At 37.7% G+C, this 27,343-nt stretch overlaps 2 protein-coding genes across 5 annotated transcripts in view; both read right to left on the reverse strand.

The window, feature by feature from the left end:
* The window catches only part of parga (poly (ADP-ribose) glycohydrolase a), a 27,445-nt gene extending 17,934 nt beyond the window's left edge, over window positions 1-9,511 (reverse strand). Inside the window, exons 1-8 of the mRNA XM_060872542.1 lie at window positions 8,915-9,511; window positions 8,694-8,754; window positions 7,959-8,591; window positions 7,738-7,876; window positions 6,294-6,416; window positions 6,087-6,161; window positions 5,413-5,487; window positions 37-129 (exon numbers count right to left, since the gene is read on the reverse strand). Of these exons, the coding sequence (XP_060728525.1) occupies window positions 37-129; window positions 5,413-5,487; window positions 6,087-6,161; window positions 6,294-6,416; window positions 7,738-7,876; window positions 7,959-8,591; window positions 8,694-8,754; window positions 8,915-9,005 (1,290 nt within the window). The 5' untranslated portion in view covers window positions 9,006-9,511. The remainder of the gene's footprint in view (window positions 1-36; window positions 130-5,412; window positions 5,488-6,086; window positions 6,162-6,293; window positions 6,417-7,737; window positions 7,877-7,958; window positions 8,592-8,693; window positions 8,755-8,914) is intronic.
* A 1,620-nt stretch (window positions 9,512-11,131) lies between these two features.
* Window positions 11,132-27,343, reverse strand: part of myofl (myoferlin like) — a 29,966-nt gene continuing 13,754 nt past the window's right edge. For 3 of the 4 annotated variants that reach the window (XM_060872544.1, XM_060872543.1, XM_060872545.1), the window contains 32 exons: window positions 27,000-27,192; window positions 26,707-26,862; window positions 25,226-25,357; window positions 24,945-25,108; window positions 24,461-24,575; window positions 23,513-23,615; window positions 23,203-23,339; window positions 20,906-21,070; window positions 20,636-20,723; window positions 20,194-20,271; window positions 19,896-20,077; window positions 18,678-18,836; window positions 18,422-18,523; window positions 18,083-18,244; window positions 16,510-16,675; window positions 16,339-16,412; window positions 16,200-16,211; window positions 15,980-16,078; window positions 15,767-15,895; window positions 15,364-15,519; window positions 15,168-15,259; window positions 14,912-15,082; window positions 14,660-14,808; window positions 14,416-14,555; window positions 14,179-14,267; window positions 14,003-14,098; window positions 13,691-13,832; window positions 13,111-13,210; window positions 12,463-12,644; window positions 11,724-11,833; window positions 11,483-11,630; window positions 11,132-11,396 (listed from right to left, as the gene is read on the reverse strand). In XM_060872544.1, the coding sequence (XP_060728527.1) occupies window positions 11,361-11,396; window positions 11,483-11,630; window positions 11,724-11,833; window positions 12,463-12,644; window positions 13,111-13,210; window positions 13,691-13,832; window positions 14,003-14,098; window positions 14,179-14,267; window positions 14,416-14,555; window positions 14,660-14,808; window positions 14,912-15,082; window positions 15,168-15,259; window positions 15,364-15,519; window positions 15,767-15,895; window positions 15,980-16,078; window positions 16,200-16,211; window positions 16,339-16,412; window positions 16,510-16,675; window positions 18,083-18,244; window positions 18,422-18,523; window positions 18,678-18,836; window positions 19,896-20,077; window positions 20,194-20,271; window positions 20,636-20,723; window positions 20,906-21,070; window positions 23,203-23,339; window positions 23,513-23,615; window positions 24,461-24,575; window positions 24,945-25,108; window positions 25,226-25,357; window positions 26,707-26,862; window positions 27,000-27,192 (4,027 nt within the window). In that variant the 3' untranslated portion in view covers window positions 11,132-11,360. Of the gene's footprint in view, window positions 11,397-11,482; window positions 11,631-11,723; window positions 11,834-12,462; window positions 12,645-13,110; window positions 13,211-13,690; window positions 13,833-14,002; window positions 14,099-14,178; window positions 14,268-14,415; window positions 14,556-14,659; window positions 14,809-14,911; window positions 15,083-15,167; window positions 15,260-15,363; window positions 15,520-15,766; window positions 15,896-15,979; window positions 16,079-16,199; window positions 16,212-16,338; window positions 16,413-16,509; window positions 16,676-18,082; window positions 18,245-18,421; window positions 18,524-18,677; window positions 18,837-19,895; window positions 20,078-20,193; window positions 20,272-20,635; window positions 20,724-20,905; window positions 21,071-23,202; window positions 23,340-23,512; window positions 23,616-24,460; window positions 24,576-24,944; window positions 25,109-25,225; window positions 25,358-26,706; window positions 26,863-26,999; window positions 27,193-27,343 lie in introns of those variants that run through there. The other variant, XR_009648630.1, reaches the window with a different exon arrangement.

The following is a 27,343-nucleotide window of genomic DNA, read 5'->3' on the forward strand; positions in this document are numbered from 1 at the left end:
GTATGTTACTCTAAAGCGTGTGTGTGTAGGACGTACCTGGGTACAAATATTGGGTGCACTCAGGGCTAATGTTACCATCTTTGGCAGCATAACATCAAACAGATATTGTGCCTCTGTGTGCTCCAGGCCCTGTGGATGAGAAATTAAGCTTTTACTGGCTGTATTATATGTAGGGTTTGCTGAAAACCATAAAACTTAAAGAACGAAACCTACAAAATATAAATGCATTTACAGACACTGACAGAGTGACTGAGTACACGTAAACATGCATCACTGCACTCTTATGAAAGAGCATGCATCGTTTTCAAAGACTGACCCTGAATGACCAATTTGACTGACTTTACAATGGTAGAAATCTAAACATAAAACAGTTTCTGTATCGGAAACAAAAAGTAGTTAATGCACCACTTTCTTCATGTACTATTTATTCACTTATTCAGCTTCATTTTCTAAACACATACACTTCAGTGGTCTTATTATTATTGCCCCTTCAAAAAAGAGGTAGGTAGGAAAATAAATTATAAAATAATAATAATTATTATTATAGAAGAAGAAAAATGAGAATGTATCTTAATATTAAATTAACCAATATGTCAGTCTTAAATCTTTTATTTATCTTGATTAAATTAAAAGCTAAAATTAACTATTATTATAGATAAAAAAATTATGACGTGAAGTAAAAACAAACAGAAAGCCAGAAAAACATAGAACATTGTGATTATTATAACAAGTCCTAATCACAAGCACCGTTCTAGTAAAAAGTTAGCCTGATGATGTATTTTTTATGAATTTAAAAGATTTCTCAAATAAAAGCATCCTCTTAGAAAAAAACAAAAAAGATTGAAGAGCAATATCGGACTCCTTTCAAATCTGTAGAGACTGTAACAAATAAAGATCTCATGAACAGAGGTTACAGAAACACTATTGTGCAATATCAAACAAACCCCCAATGGGGAATGACATCACTGGAGTGGAAATAAGAAGTGGGCTTTGGAAAGCTTTCGGTTCACTTTTGCCACAACTAAAATAAAGTCAACTGTCCACACCAAAAAAAAAAAAACGACAAAAAAAAAAAAACACTGCTTTACAATAACCACTCCTATTTGTAGGGTTTTCGAGCTGCACTAGCTGGCTCTGCAAAACGAAAACGCTGCTGTTTTACCTTCGCGGTGATTTACAGCACACTTATTTACAAACATATCGGCTGCGATGGTCACTGTGATGAGTTAACAGCCTCATTTCATCAAGGTTACTTGGCATGCTTGGCTGATTAAATGGGATTCCTGGAACAGACAGGAAAGGCTATGGGGAGGCTAAAGGGATTTTCTGGACAGGAAGCACTGACTGACAATTTTGCAAAGGAGCATTTATATGGCTGCAAAGAAGGCCTGACTAAACACTGTCATAAGTAATGACCCAGCTGACATCATAAAACGCTCCTCTGGGCATAATGAATTTGGTTGGCTGACAGGGCGAACGAGACGCTGCTGAAGTAGAAAGAGTTAGAGCTTTCTAAATCAAAACATCCTCCTTTCCAAATTCTGCCCATGCAGCTCAGAGAACTGGCCAGACGAACACACTTCTCATCTCTACCCCTTTCTTTAAGGCTCTGAGAAAGGTAGCTTTGGCCAAAGGGGAAGCCACGTCTTAATAGGTATCCCTTTGGCATTTATGGTTTCAGAAACAGTCAGAGGACCAAATTACTTTTCGCTTAACTCGTTTCTCTTAACCATGGCACAGTGAAACACAAACTGGAAATCCCACTAAGAAAGAAAACGGTGAGAAATGTTCGTCTAAATGCTTTATGTTAGGCTTTCGACAGAGCAGGCAATGCTGACATTTATCAGACACCACCACAGTGACACTTCCATTTCAGCCACGCTTTCACAACAATTTTACAAGACAGGTCCTCATTTGTATTTTTGCTTCTTTCCATAGTCATTACACGTGGGCTGTCAATCAAAGACCTTGCCACAGTCCTTGTATTTGAGTCATGTAGAATTGCTTTAAATTTATTCAAGTTCTTTAAGCATCAGAGTAAGGTGTTGGTTGTGGGGTCTTTAAACAAAAAACAAAAAATAAAATAAATACATAAATAAAAAAAAAAAACTATTCTGATGCTTTAAAAAGGATTAAAAATGGCAATGGGAAAAAAATGATTAAAAAAAACAAACAAAAAAAAACAAATCAATTATTTAGGTAGCAATCATGTTATATCTGAATGTTTTTGTAAATAAGTTACATTTTTCTAATCTGAGATGCTAGTGCCCTCTGTTGATAAATAAAGATGAGAATTTAATGCATGCAATCACAAAGCTTTTGACATCAAACCAATAAGAGATGAGTGGACTCACAGAAAAGAAGAAGAAAAAGAGAAAGAAAATTTCTATTTTGGAAAACAGTGAAAGAAGTGCACTGAATGTTAGGTGCAACAGTGACAGAAACATCCCTCAAGAATATGAATGGTTTGGCTACACTTTACTGTAACTGGTCATTTTGCGCCACAATGTACAACAAACATAAGAAAATGAGGAATCTTATGGGGAAGAAAATAAAAAAGAAGGTATATAATACATGCAGTGTAACTCATTGGATGCAGTAGGTCTATGTGCATTTCCTCTGGGTTCTTCAGTTTACTCGTACTTACCAAACATGCTAGTGGATTAGATATGCTAAATTATCCACAGACATGAATGAGTGTGCCTGTGTGTGTGAGTGTGTGATTCCCATGCCAGGAATTTTCCCTGTGTCATGCCGAGCATTTTTTTAAAATCTGCTGTGCCCCAGATCTAGATAAACTGCATAGCTGGGACTTTAAAAAGAACTGAACTTAAAGTTATGCTTCATTAAAATAAAGTGCACTTTGCTAATGGTTCTGATTAAGTTTCCTTATAGATTTAATGACCCACTTTATTTAATGTGCCATAAAATAACACAGGCAGCTTGTGCTACACAGTGATGATATTTGGCAGTAAAATTATTAAAGCAGGAAGGAGAAATGCTGAACTCTTGGCATAAACCCACATCTTGATTAATGAAAATAACTGGCAGGCACAAAAATGGCTTTTGACTATTAGTCTAAGATGTGACATAATTCACAACTTTCCACATATAGTACCAGGAACAATAATTCACATTAGTGTTAATTTCATCACCTATTTTTAATTTAGTCTTAGTCTTGTGCAAAATGTCCTTGTTAGTTTTAGTCATATTTAGTCATTCACATATCTTTTTTTGTTAGTCAAGTTTTAGTCGACTAAAAGTCTTTTAATTTTAGTCTAGTTTTAGTCAAAAAATTGTAGTCTTTTTTAATATAACACATTATTACTGAGATTAATACGGATAAAAATGTCAGTAAAAAAAGTGTCTCACAAATCTCAAACATTGGTTAAATGTCATAATCACCTGACAAAATACACTTGTTGAATGATTTTTGTTGAATGAAAATGTTAAACATGTCTGGTTTTCAATTTCTGATTTAAGAGACACATTCACAAATGATTAACCTGTTCTGAAGAGTATTTTATTTTAACCAACACAATTCAAAAGCTGCGGCCCAACAGACTCCGACTGACAACTTAAGTTACAAAGGTTTTTAAAACTGTTTTGGTTGCCTTGTGTCTCATGTTTCTGTTCAAATCAGAAATAAAATAAATATACTCAGAAAAACTGAAAAGAATAGGCCTACTTTACTGTGGGCCTAAAATACAACCTATTTACAGTCCGCGAATCACAAAAGTATCAGTGAGAAGTTGAGAACACTCGTTTAAACAGTGCATACACTCGAACTTGACTGCACATCACATTTTTTACTTTATTGATACTGCTTTTTATCGTAATGCAAAGACCGGTCATCGGGACATAAGCTGTCATGTACAATAAAAGAGCCTGCGCAGCGACAGGAAATATAATTTAACACAAAAAGCCTGACTAGACGGTGGACTTGTGCTCAGGACTTGAGCGGCGTGTGGACAAATTGTTTCTACGCACACACTAAACAGCGTGAAGCCACGAACTCGTTCTGAACATTTTAAAGGCGTAACAGCTGATGAAAAAGCAGAGACAATTGTAGACGAAAATAAAGAGAGATTTTATCTTAGTTTTTATTTTATACAAAACATTTTCGTCTCGTCTTTTTTCGTCAACAATAATGCATGTTAACTTAGTCTTAGTTAGCGTCTTTGGACAGCGGTGCAGTCTTGTCATCGTCTCGTCTTAGTCATGAAAAAAAAGGTTGACGACGAACATATTTCGTCTCGTCTGATGAAATTAACACTAATTCACATCACAAAAAAATGGTGTGTAAGAAGACTGCATCCGAATGCGGAATTCAGAGAATTCATTCAAACCTTAATCAGTTTGCTTTGAGGAAGCAGTTTAACATTTATGGCTGTCCAATGTTTAAATTAAAATAACACTACAGAAAACATGCTACACATAGTCTGAAGATCTGTTTAAATCCATGGTTAACTGTTTAATACAGAGGTGTTCAAAGTTATCTGGAAAGCTACACCACGGTCTACTAAAAGCCAAGATCATCTGATAATCCTGGTGGAATCAGGTGTTTCTTGGCTAGAATGAAAACCTCTAAGATAAGATAAGAGATAGGACACCCTTGAACTAATAAAACAAGTTTATCTATGCATTAATCCTTAACCTTACTATAAATCTTTATTTATCAGAATGAGCCCAAAATCCATCTGTTGAATGTGTTTACTGGCAGTAAGCAGGTAAACGGAGCGCCTCTCTCCTGCCAGCTGTTGCTCGTCACAATGAATGCCCAGCTCTGTGTTAATTGGTTGGTGCTTGATGCCACTGAGCCTCCAGGGAGCAGGCACCAGAAGGGCCAGACACAGACTTCTGAGTGTGAAGCCACTCTCAGGCTAAACTGTGCCGTCACTATGACTAAACAAAGCAATGGCCTCTAACTGTGGCACTAAATTTACAGACAGAAACTTCATCAGAGACTCTCTTCAGGAGCACATTACTTAAACTACTTCATTTGTCTGCTCTGGAAATCTGTTAGTCCTACAGACAATGAAATGTACACTTCACCGCCTCATTGTGTTTATTGTGACGGCACCAATTAAGCAAAATTTTAGTTACATTTTTTTTCCTGAAGTCATTTTCAGGTTACAGTGCTCCATTATCTGTCTATTTTAATTACACTGCATCTCGCAAAGTATCTATTTTTTCAGCATCATATGCTGCAGAGATTATGGCAAACATTAAAAAAGCATCCTGATTAATTTTCCATCGATTGCACTATTAAATGAAAACAATCTGCATAAATCAAATGAACATTATATGAACATTACATCATATATAATATGTATATTACACACACATACATATACATACATACACACACACACATATATATATTATATTATATAGTCGGCAGTTACTCACCTCAGTGCAGAGAACATTTAGAGCTGTGAAGTCCCATCTCTTAGCATGTGTTGTATTGTAAGTCAATATTGCCTCCTGTGAGGTTAAAGATTGCTTTAAAAAACCGTTTTAAGTCTTGATGTTAAAATTATACATTAATGGCAATTAAACAGATGGAATACAATGAAAAGCAAAAGAGAAGCAATCATAAAACGCTCAAAAGCATGTGTACTGAAGCAACGTCGCCATCTTCTGGTGACTCAAAATATGTTAAAAGGCCAACTTGAACAAGAAAAGATACGGTTTTGATGTAAAGATTCACATATCTGAGGCTATAATTAGGAGGAAATCACTGGATAGTCAATGACTGAAGTGATTCATTTCTATAGACATATTTTACAACAATAACAGAATCAAAACAGAACTACTATATATGAATATTATATTAATTCATCTAAACTTTCAACATTTAAACAAATTAGTTGGATTGAATTTAATGCTTGAGTGTTTTAAGTCTATAATTAATGCACAGGACTGTTGATCACATCAATCTGTGCATCATATTATTTCAGGAAAAAAAGTCACACCTAATGAAATTGTAATTGGGTATAATTTTGCATTTTCCAGTGGTTATGTTAATATAAAAACCATACACAGCAATTACATGTGCATAAATTAGCATCCTTTAAACCTACCCGGATATCCAGTGAGCTTTTGCTTTCAGTTTCCAAGGCAGAAATAATGAGCTCCCACCGGCTCTGCACTCCATCCTGGAACAACATGATAGCTCAGTGATAATGTCCGACTTAAAACAACTTTATAATTATTATTTCATTGGTGTGCTGTTACCAATCTAATGTAAACTTGTAATCAGACTTGCTCAGCCTGGAGGCTAAATATACCTCATTCTCCAAAGGAAACAGGTTCTTTTCAGAGCAGGGCATCTTGACATGCATATCGTCCCAGGCATCCTGGAACTTGTTGGGATATGAAACGGGGACCTTGCCCTCTATGAGCAGGTCAGTCTGCAAGTCAATGAAAGATAAGCGCACAATTCAGTGGTGGTGTTTATTTTGCACTGTAAACTTCAGACGATAACCCAGGAAAGAAGTGCAACATCTATATAAATCATTAAAAATGCAAGTTGGAAGGTTTAGAAATTTTTGGCACAAACCTGTCACTGCAAGAATGCCTAAATATTAAAGACACCAATGGTGCACTAGTTTGCCCAATAATAACTACAAGTCTGCATTTGTAGTATTAGTGGTTATAAGTGCAAAATGTCTTACTTCAACACGAGTCTGGTGTGTAACTAGTTAACCAGTCAGAGTTTACAGAAAGCCTTATCAAGCAGCGGTGCATCACTGATCTGCCACAGTATGAATTTGCTCATCTTTTGTTTCATTATCATTACATGAACTACAGAGTGAACTTGTGACCTAAACTGGCTGGGGAACAGCTCTCTTTCAGATCGGTTTCAGCTATTGTAAGAATGTGGTTATGCACATTTTGAACAGTTCCTATTGGGAAACCAGCAGCAGACCTCAGAGCAGATCAGAGCAGGCTATGTGATTGTTTCTAAAGATTTCTCTTTCATGCTGCAGATTTTGCATTTCAGTTGATTTATAGCGAGCTCATCTAATACAGTAAATAATACATTAACAACTCTTTGGATAAGACACATATATAACCTTGGCCTTGTTTGATACTTTCAGTAAAGCACATTAAAAGTCATTGCTGCGGCTCATATATTTCCATTCTGTAGTGTGCGAGTAAAAGCATGTAGTGTATGATCAAACCCAAACTGACAAGACTGCCCAAGGCCTCAGACAAATCCACCACAGTACTGATTTATAGTAGGAGACAATTCATTATTATGTAGTTTAAAATGCTCACAGTATCCGTGTACAGCAAGCTATAATGTGACGTCTTGTGAATTTTAAAAAGAGCGTATTTATTGAGGTGAAATATTTTAATAAAGCCAAAGAGCAAATAGATACTGGCCTTTAAACATAGACATTAGTGCCTCTAAAAATATAGAAATAATATACACCTCCCTCAAACATGCTGAGCAATGTATTTATATATTAACCTTTATTAATTCTGGTGCATTTTTTTATCCTGCATTTTAGAAAATGATGCTTCTACATCATTTCATAGATTTCAATATTCATTGCTTTAGATGGGAGAGAAGATGAGGCAAAGAGCACTGAATTAGACCAAGCAACAATTTAAGAACTTTTTTGCATGTTGGTCAGTGTGGATTATATACAAGTAGTTCTCACATAAATGTGTGACAAAATATATACTTCACAACACCTCCTACTACCAATGTTTAGAACTTACCCGGATGAGCACTTTGTGATTGTCTGATGCCCTGAGTGGGGGGAGGGCCGGAGCACACATTGGCATCCTCCTCAGCTCCTCTACAGGAGTTCCCAACCACTTCTTGTCAACGCTTGGCAAAGTCACCAGCACTGGCTCCCTGGACAGGAAGTACAACGTCATGGTAAATCAAATGATTGTAACATAAAGACAAGAAAACCCTTTGCTGCATGTGTGTATACCTTGTCTGTGACTGGTTAACACTTGAGTCTTGATTTTCCATCGATAAATTTGCACTAGAGACGGAATTATCTGTTTCCACAGAGGTCACATCAGGATCTCTGATTGTTCCAGGTCCAGCTTTAGTGTCAATAAGGTTAGCGGATTCTACAGGAGATGAGGATTGAGCACAAGGTGCCTGAGACTCTGCCCTGGGATTGTGGCTTTCCACTGAGCTGTTATACAGCAAGGATTTGCAGGTTGGGCTCTCTGGGCTCAGCATCTCTACATCAGCACTTGTGCTCTGAGATAAACTGAGATCCAACTTTGTCTTTTCTGTAGATATGCTTGCTACTTTGGTAAGATTAGCATCCGACGAATTCGATACAAGAGCCGCCTCTTCGGTGGTGGACTTTGTCTCAATGACAGCATTATCACTGTCACTGCTAATTGGTAAACTCAGTCCATAAGTTACCTCTGTGTTGGAGTTAGTGCTTGCTGAAGTTTCTCCAATATTTTTGTCACCTGGTCGTCGCAACGCCACATCAAATCGCTTGTCATTTTCTTTCGGCTGACAAACATCCTTCTGGTTGCACTCAAACGATTTATGACAATCACTTCTTACGTCTTCAACCTTCAGGTCACTACTGATATTGCTGTGGAAATAATGAGTGTTCATTATCATACAAAGGGGTTTTTTATTAAAACAAGCTCGGCAAATTAAGAAGCCTGTATCCAGGTGAAATGAAGAGATCTACCTGTTTACTTCCATCCTAGTTTCCTCCGTATTTGGCCTTAGAACATTGGCGGACAAAATACCTAAAATGCAAATGATACCCAAGTCAGACATTTTAATACAAAAAGACTACACAAAGAATGCAGTACAAATGTGACCACAGAAAGGAGAAAGAAACAGACACAAATTTGTTTTGTTTTTTTCTGACAACGTAAAGTGTTCAAGCAGAAGACTTTTCCCCACCTCGATGTGTTCCTGTGGCTTCTTCCACACTTCTGCCAGAGGAACAATCCGCTTCCAGTTTCAGCCTTTTCTCCGTCTGTAAAGCGCTCATTCTTTCATGACCAATTAAATATAGTTTGTCTCTCGGCAAACCGATATTTTCTGCAGCAATGTATTAAAGCGTTGCTAGCAGTTTATCTAACTATTCAGACTCATTTGCTATTACACCCTGCGGTAGCTTTAGCTAGCTTACGATATCGCACTTTAGTACCACGTTCAGCTTAAACACTTAAGTAATAATGTTTTATTACTGCAACGAGAGCGATGCGATTTACAAACCTCGTTAGCCATCAGAGGTTTACTTCACTGGAGTAGAAATAGCAGCTAAGCTAACGCATATCAAGCTAAGCGGCTAATTAGCTAAACTCGCTAAACTGCTAGTTCAGACAGAGCCGAGCAAAAACGTTTATCCAGGTTTCAGTATAAATTGCACGCATGTATATCATGTACATTTTGATAAATGAAACAAACCATAGCCAAAGTTTTTTTCTTATGATATCTCGGACCGCATAGATAACAATCCAAACGGTTCGCTATTGCGACAGCTCTGCCTTATGCAGAATTGTTTTACTTTCAGTCTTTCAACACTCACTTACGGCAGAGCAGAGCAACCAATGAAAAACGTGATTTCTCACAGTGGGCTGGATTTACAGGGCACAACTGTTGTAGTCAGTTCTGCCGTATGAAGAGAAGAATGTGTCGCAAATACATAGCAAACATGTATGGATAACCTCAAGCATGTTATTGCATAGTGATGACAGAGTTAACACAACCTTGAATGTATTTTCTAAAATGTATATAAATAATTGTAAAATCGACCAAACACAGGAACAGTTTCTTCAGGCAATCCATCTGATGAACACACAACATTATTCTTACACATTATTTTTAAAACACATACTTATTTGTATTTCAATTGCACATTTCACACTGTACATACAAATTGTACATATTATATATGTGTTCTTGTCTTGTCAATGTCTTTCTGTTACACTGTGGAGCTTCTGTCACTAAAACAAATTCCTCGTATGTGAAAACATACCTGGCAATAAAGCTCTTTCTGATTCTGAAATGTTATTGAAAAATAGATTATTACTGCTTAGTTGTGTGTCCTGTCTCAAATGAATGTCCCTTTGGTGTTCACACTAGAGCTGCATTGGTTGTTGCTACACTGTCTGTTGTCCTGTTTTATTAATTATTATATTGTCTTTTGCTCTTTGTGCACTTTTATGTAGTCCTGTGTTGGTCCTATTTAGTTCTGAAGGTCCTGAAGGAATGTTTTACCAATTGTATATGATTGAAATGACATTAAAGTAACTGCTTTTCAGATATTATTTCTGCTAATAAAGCATTGCAGGATTTAACATTTCTTAGTATCACTGTGTGGTTGAGAGCTGTACTATAAATAATGTGATATAATAATAATAATAATAATATAATAGGCAATTTGCTGATTTAATTTTAACCTGCTTAAAGTGCTTAACCTATAATTGCAAAGATATTTAGCTAAATATCAGTCACTGACAAATTGTTTCTCTTTTAAATGACCATGTCTCATTTAAAATGGACAGATGGCTGTGGTTCTTAATGCAATGTTAAAATAGAAACGTATTAAGTGTAGGAGCACAGAGAATAGTGACTAGAAGCAGTGCAAGAACAGAAAGCTTTTAACATGCAATAGACTTTAACCTCCTCTACTTTTTTACAATGCAAAAGAACCTCTAGGTGGTGCTCTGGATTCAGAGAGCAGATTAGAAGGAGACTGATGAGCCTCACTTGGGGTAACTGGGATAAGTGTCTACTGTTGTTAGACCCAAAACACCCACAATCCCCAGCTTGTATCAGATGTGATGAATTTCTGTACAGTTCTCACATAGAAATTAATCAAAGACAGCAAATAAAAACTAAAGTATAAATCACACACTGAAAAGCCATTTTGTCAGGATTAATTCAATACGTCACACATGAAGTTTGGGATACTGTATATGTTGAATTTTGGAGTAAAATCTGAAAGGCAGTTCAGGCTTTGGTAGGAAAGTGGCCTTCAGTTTTAGAAATATATACAGTACAATAGGTCATTTGGTGAATTTGCACAGATTTGAAGTGTACATTAGTAAAGCATGGCTACTTGAGGTTACACAGAACAGACTGAAAAAAAGATAGCAACAACAACAATCCTTGAATCAAAATGTTTGGCTTCTTTATGTATATATTGTTTGGCAAAACAGCAAAAACAACACTGAACATTAGTGCAATGAAAAGTGCAAAAAAACAGAACTTTTGGCCAGTATGTATTTCATAAAAAGTACAAATATTTTCTATTTAAAATGTTGCAGTGAATTCATCTTGAAATCTTGAAAATCTTAAAACCAGGGCTCTCGACTCTGATGACTTTGTGAGCTCCATATCAGAAAGGCTTCACAATTTTCATTGAGATGTAGTTCTGAAAGAGAAAAATGTGTAAAGTCAGGTACATTGCATATAAAGTATTTGTGTGCTAGAGTTACAGAACCCTGAATCATAACTTACAGGCAAAGAGTACAGCAGGATTCCTACAAACAGGAGCACTAATATGAGAATGATGAGTCCAATGAAGAGCCATTTATACCGGCGCCACACAATAAATTTCAGAGATTTGCATGGATTTGTGAACCACAGGAATGATGTATCTGGACGGCTGTTAAAAGAAATTAATCAACAAAGATTAGTGTCATATAAAACAATGAAACTTTCTGTTGACTCTCTTATGATGTGTATAATAGACCCTTACTTTGGAGGATCCAGTTTGGGGTTCATGTTGGGTTCGTCTCTTCCTTTCCCAGCAGGCCTCTCTTCTACCTCCTTCTCATCCACAATCTCCAAAGTCATCTCTACTTTGCCCTGAGATACAACACAATGCCTCATTAGTCATACAGTATGTCTCACTGTCTCCTTCTCTTCTTCTCAGCTCTGGTGATTAGCCTTCTGCCTATTCATTGGTCTCTTCTGAACTATATTCTTCCATACTAGATGAGACTGCAGGACTAGTAAGCTAATAAGCTACTTTGTCTGGGGCTCTTTTGTACCATCAGCCATCAGAATCCACAATACAACAGTACCCAGTACCTCCTAATGCACTGACATACTGAGTCTAACACACATAGACACACTCTAGAGTTAATTGTCATTCTATAGATACATATGTGTACATATATACATATGTACATTTATAAAAAGAACTCTAGCATATGTAGAATTTATCACATATGCCTTCTCTTACTTCTGCTTCTGAGTCAACTTGGATTAATAAAGCTAGCTTTCTCTCTCTCTCTCTCTCTCTCTCTCTCTCTCTCTCTCTCTCTCTCTCTCATTATATAACTTGAACTATGTGCACAATATGCTATGGGACTATTGGACGTGCTTCAGTGTAACTACTGGCTAAAAACTGTTCATTTATATTGCAAGAGTTTTAGTTTCTGCATTACATTGTTCTGTATTTGCTCAATACACAGTGTTTACTGTTTACTCACAGTCAGAACTTTCTTGCCATCTTCCTCCATGGCACAGGGCCACCAGCCTCTCACACACTTCTGAGCAAAGAGTGATTTCGGGGTTATGTTCCTGTTTCTTTGTTCTATCAACATGTCGAGACTGCACTTTTCAGGAGTCTTAGTTGGAGGGATCAGATTAATTAAATCTAACTCCACCGTACCTGTTTGAGAAACACAAACAGCACACTTTCACAACATCACGCATGCTTTCTGAATAGACTGTTAAAAAGCCTTAATGTAATGAGTAAGATTGTGAAATACAATAGCCAAATTAACATTGCTTCATAGAACATTATACTTGAGCCTTTTAGAGTTTTTAGACTGTATTGCAGTAGAAATTGCATATTGGGCTTTAATGCCCCATTGCATTATTTCTCAATTTAAATTACCATGACAGATATTACTCCTAGTATCACGGTATTGTTCTTTAAAAATACTGAGATGATGATTTATTCCACTTTAAGTCTTTTTATATTTCTGTGTTGATGTTTTGTACTAGTTAGCTAATATCAGAATATATATTAAAGAATTTCATATGCTATGGAAATAGGGTTCTTGTAGTTCTCTGTAATAATATAAAATCTTAACTGGCTTACAATATAGGATGGAATAAATAAAGACATTTACCCAAGTAGTCATCCAGTGAGAATTTGTCATTGTCCCATATCTGGATCGTCAGCTTGGGAGGAATCCTGAACTCAGTTTTGTCTAGACTCCAAAAGTGATCCTGATAACAAAACAGGTTAGAAGAGAAAGATGAGAATGATTATAAGAAGCTGCAGGGCCACATGGGACTAAATGGTTTTTATAGGGTCCTTAATGTGGCATCCATAACATTATTCAGGACATCCACAATTTTATTCATATTGTTTAATAATGTAATGTAATGATGTCACTGTCAACTATAGTCAACATACTGTAGTTTGAGTCAAACTAACTATTTAGTCTTTGTGTAGCTGTTAAATGTGTTTCTTATAGAAAGCTGTTCATTACCTATCTACAAGCTTAATAAAACAGGTTCCTATGTAACCACATTTTTACAGTGTTATGATTATAGGTTAGAATGTGAATAGCATAATATTAATATGTGCTGCAATTGTAAGAGGGTCTGTAAATGTTTTTTTAGACTGATGTACTGTAGAAAGAGCCACTGATGGCAACTGCTTACAACATTTAGTTTAAACGATGATTAAAGAAGTGCACATACCTTCTTTGACACAAGACACAGCTGCTCTGCTGGTAGGTAGTCAAAGCCAAAGACAAATCTCCAGTTAAAATTTCCATCTCCATCTAGTGACCTGTAGTGGACATCAGTCTTCTGTTTGTCCTCCTCCATACCTGGCATCCACCTGCAGATTCGTATTGTGTCAGATTGGCAACAGTAGTTCACTCTTTTCTTTGCTTTACTCTATTTGAACTTTTTCTCTCTTACTACTTAAGCCTTCATACAGATTTGCATATATAGAATTAAATAACAACATCTACAACTAGTATGTTTATATTGGAAGTTATAATTTACCCCTTGACATAGATATCGCTCATCTTTTCCCCAGTAATGCTGGTTTCATCCAGGATGACATCAGTGGTATTCCAAATGACAACCCGTAGGTAGTGCCTTTAAAACAGTGAGGAACTTCATCAGCACTAAAGATCTAAATGCAACTTAGAAGAACATGAGGATTTGTTGGTTCTTACTTTTTAGCTTTACGAGGACTGATATCAACTGGTGGTCCAGGAGTGCCAAGGCTTTTGGGGAATATGTCCACCCACATCTGAACTTTCCCCTTAAAAAGAACAGACAAAAAGAATGACGATAGATAGATAGATAGATAGATAGATAGATAGATAGATAGATAGATAGATAGAGATACTTCAGAAACACACAATGAGCTTAGAGCTGGAAGCAAAAGATGTGCAGTCTTATCCATTTACCTGGGAAAGTGTGCGCTGGAAGGAGCTATAGAGTGTCCTGGTTTCTACATGCTCAGGCACCAGGCCTTGTTTGCGCAGTACATGCAGGCATATACGCTCTTTGGCTGGACCCAGGTGCTGGTGCAGCACTTTACTGGCCTCTAGCAATGCAGTGCCACAAGAAACAGTTACCACACAAAAACCACTAATGAACTACTGATCTTCCAACAGTACATGCACACTGTTGTTATCACCCCAGTAATACCTAAGTCCTGAAGGTTGTAGTCTCGTCCTGCAAAAGAAAGTGAACTTCCATCTTCTGCAATCTGTGGTGGCGGCAGTCCTCTCAGTCTTGCGAGGTTTTCCAGGATTTGAGATGGCTTAATCTGGTCTCGCCACTGGTTCACTCCAGAACTGCAAACGTTTTCATAACCGATTACAAATAACGTGCCTACATACATGTATATGTTTAAAAAAATGTTGATAAGAGAGAAAAAAAAGAAGAAAAATGACTTACACACAGTATGACTGGGAAAGACCACAATGTGAATTAAATCGAGAAAGGAGGCGATTTTCGAGGTCAATTACCGTGTCCCCAACCTTTTCATCTCGACTTAGCAAATCAAAGTCATAGACACTGATTTTTAGGTCCTTGTCTTGTGGCAGGAAGCAGGACAGCTCAAATATTCTGCAAAACACAAATGGATTTAAATACTGTGCTTTATGACGCATGTTTTTGCCATTTTGTCATGTAGCACATAACAACGTCTGACCTTCCAAACTCTGGGTTTAAGGTGTTTGGTTTGTAGTTATCTCTGTCCTCAATGGTCTTCTTTCCAAGAGTAATCTTTAAATAAGGATCACACTGAAAAAGAACAAGAGTGTAAACACAGGAAACTACCAACCAATGCTGATTTATATTGTAGAATAAACTCTGATTATACACAGCCTTGTTCTCTGTATACTCACCAGGCCATTGCTGTCTTTGGGTTGCAGGTCAATACAGCGCAATATGTAAATTCTAACCAGACATTCCTGAGGACCGCTCTCAGGTAACTCTCGGAATTGCCGAGGAGGAGCTTGGACATCAGGGTCATCTGATAAGGGGTATATTCTAAAGGAACCCTGTGAATACATTTACAGACCTGTATTTAAGACTAAATGTTGAAATTGGAAACCTACAACGACTCTGGCTGACCATAATCTGACAACATCCACCGCTAGATGGCAGAATACCATTATTTTTTTTTTTATAATAAGGTTGAAAGTTCACTAGCATGCACTGGTATGTTTAATGAAGTGCAGATGTTCAGAATTTACAGACAAATCCTATATATAAGCAGATGGGAGCTTTCATGGGCTAAATACTTGCCTTAAACTCTCCCACTACAGAAGGATCCTCTTCACCATCATCACTCTTTCCTCTGACCAGTTTAAATGTGTTACAGAAGTCTGTCAGGCCATGGAAATCTGCTACATTCTCAAGCTCAGTTCCATAAACCTGCAATAAAAGACATGCTTGTCCAATAGATTTCATAACATATGGGTTGTTAAAATGATGGTAAAGAATGGTCAGTGAACTCACTGTTAGAGTGGAATAACCTTTTTGGAGATATGGGCCACATTTTTCATGCTCTCCAACAGAAGCATAGAATTTACTCCACCAGTCCACAGCTTCGTCCACCTAAAATATTAATTTTACAATAAAACAAGACATAAAACTCTCAATATCACAACAGCTGACTGTTTAATGATTTATTGTGTCTTTACTGTTAATAGAAAACCTTTCAGGTGTAAAAACATACCTTTTCAGCAGGCTGTAAATCCAAGAAAAAAGATCAGAAGTAAGATGTCCGCATGGCGGCAAAGGAAAATTCTTAAACATATACATATAAAAAACACATATACAATGAGGCATAATTACTAGTAGTTACAAGTTTGTACCTGACTTTCTGTGATTGGTATTTTGCTTTCTATGTCAATGATCACGTCTCTGGAGGTTGCGACCATCATGGCCACTGAAACATGAAACACACAGGGAATTCAAAAATTTGGGGCAATGTTATTTAGCAGACAGTGTCGAAGACAATATTCACACGGTGTCACATCTCTTACCTTTTGCATTCCTAGATACCTCAGAGGTGCCCACGTATGGATCACACCTGTACTCTTCTAGAGAGTCTATAGTGCACTGGCCAACGATAGGTTTCCTGCCGAAGGGCCTGTGGTCTATCACTTTCAGCACTATGGGTGGAGTGTACATCTCTTCTTTGGGAAGAAGCTGAGGGAAACATATTTATAGACAAAATAAATATAGTACATAAGTTGAATTTTTGAAATTTTTTAACGTTATTGCAGTCTACTCATTACTGCCAATTAAAAAATAATAATAAAATAAATAAATAATCATGTGGTCTCTCTAAGGATTTCCTTTAAGGATAAGGAACACTACCTGGTGCACCTCAATGCTGCCCAGACACAAATTAGCACTTTATTAAAGCCAGATTGTTTTGTGAAGCAGTTTCTGTAAGCCTCAAATTGTCTTAAATTCTATATATAAAATATACATGCTTTGAGTGCTACAAATGCGTAATCAACACTATCCAAATACAGTAAATAGTAAGATCTAGATTTTTCTGCTAATAAAAAAAATCACAGATATTTCTGTTTGTTTGGACTTATTACCTACGTAGATTTTCTAATTTTAGAGTTTTTAATATTAACCCATTTCTTGAAATTAAACCCAAATGCTAATACAGGATGTTGAAAAACTATTTGCTATATGCGTAGAAGGCATAATATTTATGAAAAACTATTTGCTATATGCGTAGAAGGCATAATATTTGTGGTGCAATAAACCTTATACCACTTACTGAGTTCAGATCAGTCTGAATACTTTACCTAATAATAAAATATAAAAGAAAAGATGCAGTGCTGAGCCATTAAAGTGCACACCAAGCTAGATGTTATGGAAAGATGTTTTAGTAAGCGTAAGAAACTCAGTTTTGCCAGCTCATTAAATGTTAGCACTTCAGTGAATATGTATGGCCATTTCCAGCCTATTTTAAAAGATAAATTGATAAATCCTGCAGTGTGAGCATGTATACAAGTGGTAAGAACAGCAATGAGCAATATCCACTGAGGGCATGAGAGAAAACTGTGTGTGTAAAATAGAGAGGAGGTGGATATTGTTTTGGGAATAGCAAGAAGGTGTATTTAATATGATTAATGTTTTTGTTCATGATCATTTGTCCCTCCATTTTCTGAACTGCATATCCTACACAGGGTCACGGGGAGCATACAGCCTATCCTAGGGCAGAGGATGCCTTGGATGCGGTGCAAACTCATCCCATTGCACAATCGTACACACACTAGAGGCAATTTTAAGATTCCGAATCAGCCTAACATGCATGAAAACCAGCACCCAAAAAAAAAAAAAAACCCTGAAGCATGTGGAGAGCATGCACACTCTGTGCGTAAAGGTCAGTAACAGGATGTTTCCCGCCAACCCCAGAGGTGTGAAGCAAATGTTTTAACCACTAAGCTAATTTATGCTTGTTCAGGATCATTCAAGGTGATATATTTTGTACTGTGCTCATAACCTTTGTATCATGTTTAAAAGAATGGGTAATCAAATGCTCCTTGTAAGAGCTATTTTTTTTACATATTATTTAGCATTACACCATACCACTTTAAGGAAAAGAACTGATCCAGGGAAGTTTGGATTTTTCTTGATGTTTTTGATGACAGCTGTGTGAACAGCATGTCCTCCACAATCCACAATGAGACTTGGGGAGGTCACAGCGGCCAGCTGAAATGCCTTCATGTTACGCAAACCCCAGGCCAAGATCTGAAAAGTGCACACACACACACACACACACACACACACACACACACACAGACACACAGACACACACACACATACACACACACACAGAACTGCTGTAAATATAGTTCCTCTCCTCCCTGCTTTATTTTTTCAATGCAACATGAAAGGATAATGTTGATGACATGCTTCATGTGTTACCTCAATAGCAGTCAGCTGCACCACTGGCCTGATCCCCTGTGGCACCATGTACAATGTCTCTCCTCTTCTGGGTGGCAAAATTGGCAGTTCAGTCTCAGCTGCCTGGTCACAGCAAAGCAACACACAACAGCTCATTTGCGGGTAACAAATACATCACTAATAACAAAATGTACAATTATGTAACAGCACTGTCATCATAATGGGTACACCATAGTAAGGTGTCTTAAACCTCAGTGATTTAATAATAATAGCATACTTTATCTTTCAGCAAGAGTTCAGCTGCCACCAGCATTTCCCCAGCACTTCGGCCCTTTATGGTGATGGGGAACCAGAGCAGCTTTGGGCTCACCGGTGTGCTGGGGTTCAGTTTTACCACTGGAGGACATGTGCACCTGCCCATGGCTTCATCCTTCCCCTGCAATTAAGAAGTGCATCAACACAAAAGCTTTTCAAGCACTCAAGAGAAACATCATGATTCAGTAGAAACATCAAGCTTCTACAGTTTCTTGGGAAAATTTCCAGCACATTTTCTTTCTGAAATGTATTATGATGTATTCGACACAAATAAACAGTACAATTCTAACAACTTCCAACAGACAGAAAAATATATAAAATTTTGTTACATGCAGAAAATTAAGAGGATGTTTAAGCTTAGGAATTAAAAAAATAAGCATAGGAGCAATGGCATTTCAAATGGGAATAAAATGCAAATATTATATTTCCCAAATAGTGATTAGGCCAGTAGCATAAGGCCCTAACTCCCATTCATTCCTAACCCAGATAGAACCTTATAATACTGAGGTCATGAGATAAAACTTGTGCAAACTTGGCAGAGATATAAGCTCTGCTCCATGTCATGGCTGAGATGTGCTCTCCTCAAAGTTGAGTTGTCACTTTGTCATGACAGCCATATTTGGATGAGGGCATTGAAATCATTTCACTGCATTTTGTGGGACAGATGATCTATTCAGCAAGGGCCAACATTGGGCCTCTGATCATTTTCTATCAAGTAAAATGCAAGTTTTACTTTGGTAAAATAAACTTAGAATTTCTAAATTAGATCCAAACTTAATAGTTAGCTAATCATGCTGTAATGGCACCCGCTGCACTCTCCCCTCAAAGCCCCCTGAGGGAACCTTCGCTGGAATATTGAGTTCCTTTAGCTTGCGATCTATATCCAGGTTCATGGACGATCATGTATGCACGAATTATTGTCAGTTTGCCTGCAATTCTGAGCTGGTCATTATATTTCTGGTGTTTTCCATTGTGTACTGAGCTTGTTTTGTGCTGTGGATTTGTCAGGTTTTTGGATTGTTTTCTGCATTTATTTTTGACAGTTCACTCTAAATCAAACGAGTGTAATTGCACTGAGCTGAAATGCTACAATAAATAATTATTTTCTCATTATTATCATGAATAATTGTAATCAATTATTATGATTAAGCAGATTATCATAATAAGAAAGCAGTCATACCACTTGGTCACTGTCAAACAGCTCCAGGACAATGCTGGGTGGATTCTGGGCAACGGTTTGTGGGTCTCCATAGATTTCAATGTTATTAAAGATGAGGGTCTGGTCCCATGTGGGGTTAAGGTTGGCTTTAATGATCTCAGTGGTCTTGCTTACATGGAGAAAGGACACGTAGCAGTAGGGATCTGTAGGAAAACCAAATGCAAAAGACCTGACCATTGCAGTGTACAGTAACCACATTATAGCAGATGAAAAGCAAGAGGTGAAATTTGCAATTCCATTTTAGCGGAAAATGTCTCACCAGAAAAACTGTCTTTGTCCATAGGAAGCAGGTTCCGGGCCTGATAAACATACACTCTGAGGTGGTACATGTACGACCCTATGAGAACAAAAGAGCAGTCATAGCATTCATTTACAGAGAGCATAAGCCATCTACAAAATCTGCTTGATATTAAGATGAACTCTTGACACATGAATCAGTCTTTGTCCTAGACATGATTCAAGATGTTCTTTGCAAGAACACCAAGTTTAGTGCAGCTGTAGAAAATGCAATTAGATAATTATGTAATCAGTAAGCACTGGAATTCAGGAACCAATTTGGCAGCTCTGAATGTTCTTTAATCGAGCTAGTTACCAGGGCATTAGGCTTCCTCTGAGGAAAGGGAGTGGTGAGGGGAAGTAGATCAGCAGCAGCGATCTTTTATACAAGGCTTTAATTAGATGGCATAAATCAAGCTACTCACTGTTGAAATAGCAGGAAACTGTGGGTGTGTTGGCACCAAAAAGCTTGGCTGCCTCTTTCTTGCTCGTTTTTTCATCAACGTCCACCCCCTAGAAACAAAACACACAAAAAACATCACAATCGACTATAAAAATTCCCTAAATACACTAACCTCTCTCTTGACTTAAATCTAAAATTACATCAAGTTTAAAACACTACATGATTCATTCTGTGGTAAGAACACAAACCCAGCAGATACACAATGCCCTAATGCAAATGTTGAATTGCCCACCAGTGCCCCCTCTAGTTGAAATATGGCTGATGCGCCCAAGCGGTCAGACGGGGCCATCTTTCTCCTCCAGCGTCTGCGCCGGATGGTATCTGAAGAACGTTCCTTCCTGTGAAACTTCCAGCCAAGCAGAGAGGTATATTCCCAGCCATCTCCTGCCTCTTTCTTCTATCAGGACATGAAGAAGGCCCAAAAAAGGAAAGTTGTTATTAACTACACCCAACACATTGTTACTTGAGTCAAGGCATCGCAAAGAAAAGTGTTAAACACAACCTGTTGCAATCTAACACATAGCACAATTCTGCTTGATCTTTGTAGCAGAATCCTTGCAATCATCCCTGCATTTTATCTCCCATTCACCCAGGGGGTATTTTTTATATACAAATAAATACCTTAGCTCAGTCTGAGCTCTATTCTACAATTCTACACACAATGCCAGCCTGTGATTGACACTATGCAATATCATTTTAAAATATGACACTACCCCGTGACCCGAGGTAGTTCGGATAAGCGGTAGAAAATGAATGAATGAATGAATATGACACTAAATCTGACTGGGTTTCCTCGTAATTTTACATACATTCTTATCACCTACTTAAAGCGCTCAACTTCTCTGAAGTTGGATGTGGTACCTTAGTGGTTAAGGTGTTTGACTACTGATTGGAAGGTTGTAAGTTAGAATCCCAGGGCCACCAATCTGCCACTGCTGGGCCCCTGAGCAAGGCCCTTAACCCTCAATTATAATCATTCTTTAATAAATTCCCGAATTCAGCAAGAACTTAGCTAATGAGATTTTAATTCTTTAGAACTCTATGATAGAGTATAAAGAATGCTATAGAGTACACATTACATATATTACAAACAAAAATGAAAGGCTATGATAGGCTCTACTTTGAAAAGCTATAATAGACTCTTCTTCTTCTTCTTCTTCTTCTTCTTCTACTACTTTCGGCTTTTCCCTTTATATCTCCTCTCTGTCCTTCCTCTTGGCCTTTTACCTGGCAGCTCCATCTCCAACATCCTTCTACTAATATAACCATCTCCCTCCTCTGTACATGTCTAAACCATCTCAATCTATCCTCTCTGACCTTCTCCCCAAAACAGTCAACCTGAGCTGACCATCTGATGTGCTCGTTCCTAATCCTGTCCATCCTAAAGAGAACCGCAACATCCTCATCTCTGCTACCTCCATCTCTGCCTCATGTCTTTTCCTCACTGCTACAGTCTCTAACCCATACAGCAGAGCTGCTCTCACTTCTGTCTTGTACACCTTGCCTTCGATTCTTACTGACACTTCTGTCACACAACACTCCTGTTACTTTTCTCCACCCAATCCAAGCCGCCTGTACTCGCCTCTTCACCTCTTTTCCACACTCCCTGTCACACTAGATGGTTGACCTCAAATACTTAAACTCCTGCACCTTCTTGACCTGTAACCTCACTGTTCTACTTCCCTCCCCCTCATTCATACACATGTATTCTGTCTTACTACAACTGACTTTCATTCCTCTTCTTTCCAGTTATGACAGGCTCTACATTTAAAAAAAAAAAAATCATTCTGATCCCTGGATCTGTCATGAGGTTGCTTCCCAAACTGGGAAGACAACTCTGTGTGACTTTACTAAAAAGTGTTAATTTACCCTATATATTGAGATTTATGGGATACCATGTAGATAAAGATAGACACTTTACACAAATAAAATTTATACCTCAGATGAACTCCAGTTTGAATGAAGTAACTAATTAGTTTAAATAAAAATACGTTACTAATATTAAGTGATATTTTTTATGAACCTTCATGGATCATGGTGTATTAACCATACCTATAAATACCAGTATGAAGTTGGCCCCCCACCCAATGCAATACAGTCTCGTTCGTTTGTGCTCCATTTGTGCTGGTTTGTGCTGCAAAAAATTTCGTTTGTGCTGCTTTGGTTTTTTAGATATTAAAAGAATAATTACAGGTAAATTTAGGTCACTCAGCCCCCACCTGCTAAAAAAAAATCACCCAAAATATTCTCATTCATTTGTGCCTCGTTTGTGCTGGTTTGTGCTGCTAAAAGTTTTGTTTGTGCTGTTTCCATTTGAGACTATTTTGGGGGCTGAGTGACCTAGATTTTTTTACCTTGAAATTTTTTGCAGCACTAACCAGCACAAACGGAGCACAAACAAACGAGACTATTTTGCTGACGTTTTGCGTTGGGTTGGGTGGGGGTAAATTATTAATACATATTTTAAGCTATATATTAAGGCTTATAATATTACTGATTTTAAACATCATCATCATGTCAGGTCCTCACTTCTATGGTAGGGGTGTCTGATATCTTCTTTCGGAGCCGGACCAGTCTTTTCCTGCGATGAACATGATACATTTTTTCTGCAGCTACCCAGGAGCTGGGTTTATCATCTGGAGGAACAGTAATGCCATACTCCCAACCTATTGATAGAAGCAAAAAATATGGCTCTCTGTCATCTCACATTCTATGTTTCTTGTCTATCTCTCTAAAATGTTTAGGTTTTATACAACAGAAGTATACAGGCACCATGTACAGAAGTCCACAATTTGTCAGACAGAAATGTTTCTAATTCATATGATGAATGATCTCAAACCTCTCTCATCCACAGCCCTGTTGCTGTCAAAACTCCAGTCTTGAATCACCCTCCACCCTGGGGGACATTCAATCTCACTGGTTTTCTGGGCTTTCTCTCCATTCTGCACAGAACAAACACATCACTCAATCCTGTGAACAAACAGTTGCATTCAGCTTGCTTGGTTTAGCTATTGTCTGGGAAATAGGCTTAAATGACAGCAGCTGTCTAGGACAGTGTTGACTTACAAATAGCATAATGCCTTGTCCTCTGAGTCAGGTGGACTATGGGAAATGGTGCAGATTCATGTATTGTATAAATATATTTTGAAATCCTTTCACTGCTTTGAATATTAAAAAAAAATCACTAATCAACTAATCAACATTCTCTGCTGTAGTGTGATCACAACCAAATACAAGTTCCATGAATTTTTCAATATTACATTGTTTCCTGTTATAATCATACAGCTGATATTCAGTTAATATCGCCATCTAACCAGAAACAGAAAACATAAATTTTCAATTAAAAAACACAGAATGACACACACACACGCCAAAGTTTACATTGTGCCAGTAGTATGTAAATAAGGCAAAGTGCACCTGTGGTTATTTGCATGCATGTTCTTCACAGACACTGTCCAGAATTGGGGAACTGACAGCTACTGTGTAGCTAAATGCAAGCCACTGACCAGAAGGTTGTGAGTTCAAATCCCTCAAACATTAAGCTGCTGAGCCCCTGAGCAAAGCCCTTAACCCTTAACTGCCCCGTTGTATAAATTAAATTATAATTTGCACTGGTCAAGGGCACCTGCCAAATTCTGTATACAGTATGGACTGGATTTACCTCTAAATGGCTATCATTTGAGATTCACTTATTTAAAAAATAGCCCTATGGTTTTTAGCATTAAATGTTTTGAGTGCGTATGTGTGTGCTGTCAGAGACTGATAGAGGTTTTTTTAACTTCCTCACCACATCAGTGTAGTGTTCAGTTGCTGGCTTCCACTCGCCGCCAGGGAAACGACTTTCATTTTCATATACTTCATCTGTGAACTCTGTGTGCCCTGCATCCGCCTCTGTCAGCAGACTGATAAAGACACACACACACATGTAATGACATCCCAGATAGCTTTGCTTGTATGCGATTGAGAGACAGGGTCACTAACAGTAAGTTTATGAACCTAGCTGTCGGTTTAAACAATGTAACCAGGCTGGCTCATGGAATGTGTATATATCAACCAAGCCAAGTGCCAATTTAGGCCAAGAGCCTCCATTTCCTCTTATTGTATGCTGGATAGTGTGAATAACATCCCAGGAAGCAGAACTAATACCAGCTCATACATTTTCTCATGACAGGAAGTTTGTAGTTTTTGTCAGGAATAATACATCCCAGAATAAATGTATAATAAGTCCTGATATATTTGAAATATTTCCCATGTACCATTATGACACTTACCAGTTTTCAGGGTCGACGTACCAGTCACCCTCCCATTCCCAGCCACGTGGTGGCAGAAAGCACTCCTGCTTCAGCTTTATTTTCCCTGTCACGTCAGAAAACTTGTGGCGGCCTACAAGGCCTGTGGTTCCCCACTTTCCAAAAACTTGGGCCTGATTTTCATACTGTCACAGAGAGGGCTCATTAATATAATAATATAATTATGCAATACACAGCCTAAGTCAAATTCTGTGCGTAAAATTCTGTGCTCTAGTAACAAACCAACATGCATTATGTATTACCATTTCAGCATAGACGCTGAATGTTCCCTCTGCAAAGCTGTTGAACTTCTTCTCATGAGCTGACAGGCCCAACCACATGTTCAAACGCAGTTGCACAGGAATCTTCATACCTTTATTTTTGTCCATTGGGTACTGAAATAACATGAATTGGTAATGCATTACAGCTCTCACTTGTATCATTATGTCATGTTCCAAAAGTCCCGTAACAATGGAACAATTTTCATTTATTTCACATTAGCACAGTAGTAGATCACGTCTTCATGCTCCAAAGCAAATGAAAGTGCAACAAGGGTTAAAGAGCCACTCATACATATATTGTATCTTAATTTCCCAAAGGCAATACACTACTGCATAATGTTCTAGAAACAGCAATAACATGATAATATTGGCTATGCTTAGGTATTACAAAAAGATAATCATAAAAAAACATATCCTTAGGACTCTCTTAAGTTTATTTACACTGCTGTTTACATATTTAACAAGTCCTAATGCTTGGCTTGTTTAATTAGAAATCTGGGCATGGGGACGAGATGTGAGTTTGAGTCCTGATGATGCAAAAGACTTTGTGGCAGGAACCAAGGAAACAAAACGATCCGTGCTCACTGTGTGGGTAGGTGTGAATGGTATTGGCAGGTAAAGTGGTAGGTAGAATTGTATAAAAATCCAAGAAATAATTTAAACATTGTCCTTTTTGCATCTGACATTTAATGCTCTTTAATTTTTTCATTTCCTAATACCACATAAAATATACTGTAATCTGATTTCTCTCCCTTTCTTCTGTCTTAATTTTTTGTCTGTGTATAAAAGTGCTGTCTGTGTATAATCTGATATTTTTATAAAGGTAATTTAAATATCAAGTATCATTATCAAACATTTTGTAAAAGTACCTACAAAAATAAAATATCGTCGCTGTCAGGCAGAATCCTCGTATCTCCAAAACCGTTATTTTTCAGGAAATAAAAAAACGCCGTACCTTATCTGCAGTGCACAGGGTTTAATCCGTGTTGCAGTGGATTGTCTTGCGCTAAATTCCTGTCCTCAGACGAGCTCCAGAACTAGCGGGGGTCAAGATTTTTTTTTCTTTGAGCCCAGTGATTTGAGACATTTACCTCAAAAGACGTGTTGAGGACTCTTCTTGAGGAGAAATATGCCGCGAAACTCTCCCGCGGAGTGAGGAAGAGGTGGACAGTTGAAGTGTCCAATGGAGTTATGAGATTTGCGCTAAAGCTATTTTCAAGACTTTAGATTGGTTAATAACTTGTAAAAATAACAGACCCACGTGGGGACTGACCAATAGCATCGATATGTGAAAAAATATGAAATTGACCAAATTTGGACATACGGGGTTTCTGCCCGACAGCGACGATATGTTCTTTAGACACACTTTTGAACTAGATATCTGTGATAAATGAATGACTGCAACAAACCAGAGCAACATGGTCTGCTACCTTTTTGTGGTCTCAAACGTTTCAAAGGTTTACCTTCATGAAGATAGTCTGTGTCTTGCCACAGTACTTTCCAGTAGCTTCTTCACTAAGGGTGGAGAAGAGGACCTCATTGGCTGGGATGCGTGCATAAGCCATACGCTTCTCTCCTCTCAGCATCCAAATAATGATATCCGGCATGCTGTTCTGAGGCTGAAAACGAAAAAGGAAATGCTTTTCTGTGCATGTACTAATTAATGCTTCAGCAACACATATCTCTGTATCTCATTCTTACAAAAACTATCAAGAACAGATAAAACTAAACATAAATGCAGCAAATTGTACACAACCTCCTCTGCAATCTGCTGTAGGCGTTCTAACCAATCGTCTATGTCAGCCAGTGTGGCTTTAACATCAGTAGCCTCTTCCTTCATACGGCAGGCGGCATCTCTAATGTTGACGAAGGCTGTGTCTCGTAGCTTTTTGATTTGAACATCCAGTGCTGTCATGTTAGGCTTGCCCTCCAGGTCTGGTACCCGGTAACTAAAAGACAGAATACATTTCAAATAAGATAAGTGGGAAAGTGGAAAGCCGGTGAAGTGAATAAAAATGCAGCAAAAGGAATGAGGAGTTTAAAGTTGTGATATGTAATTTGTGATATGTGATAATAATGATTCTTGAGATGTAATTATTA

This window comes from Tachysurus vachellii, chromosome 6 (genome assembly GCF_030014155.1).
Source record: "Tachysurus vachellii isolate PV-2020 chromosome 6, HZAU_Pvac_v1, whole genome shotgun sequence".
In the NCBI taxonomy this organism is placed as follows: Eukaryota; Metazoa; Chordata; class Actinopteri; order Siluriformes; family Bagridae; genus Tachysurus; species Tachysurus vachellii.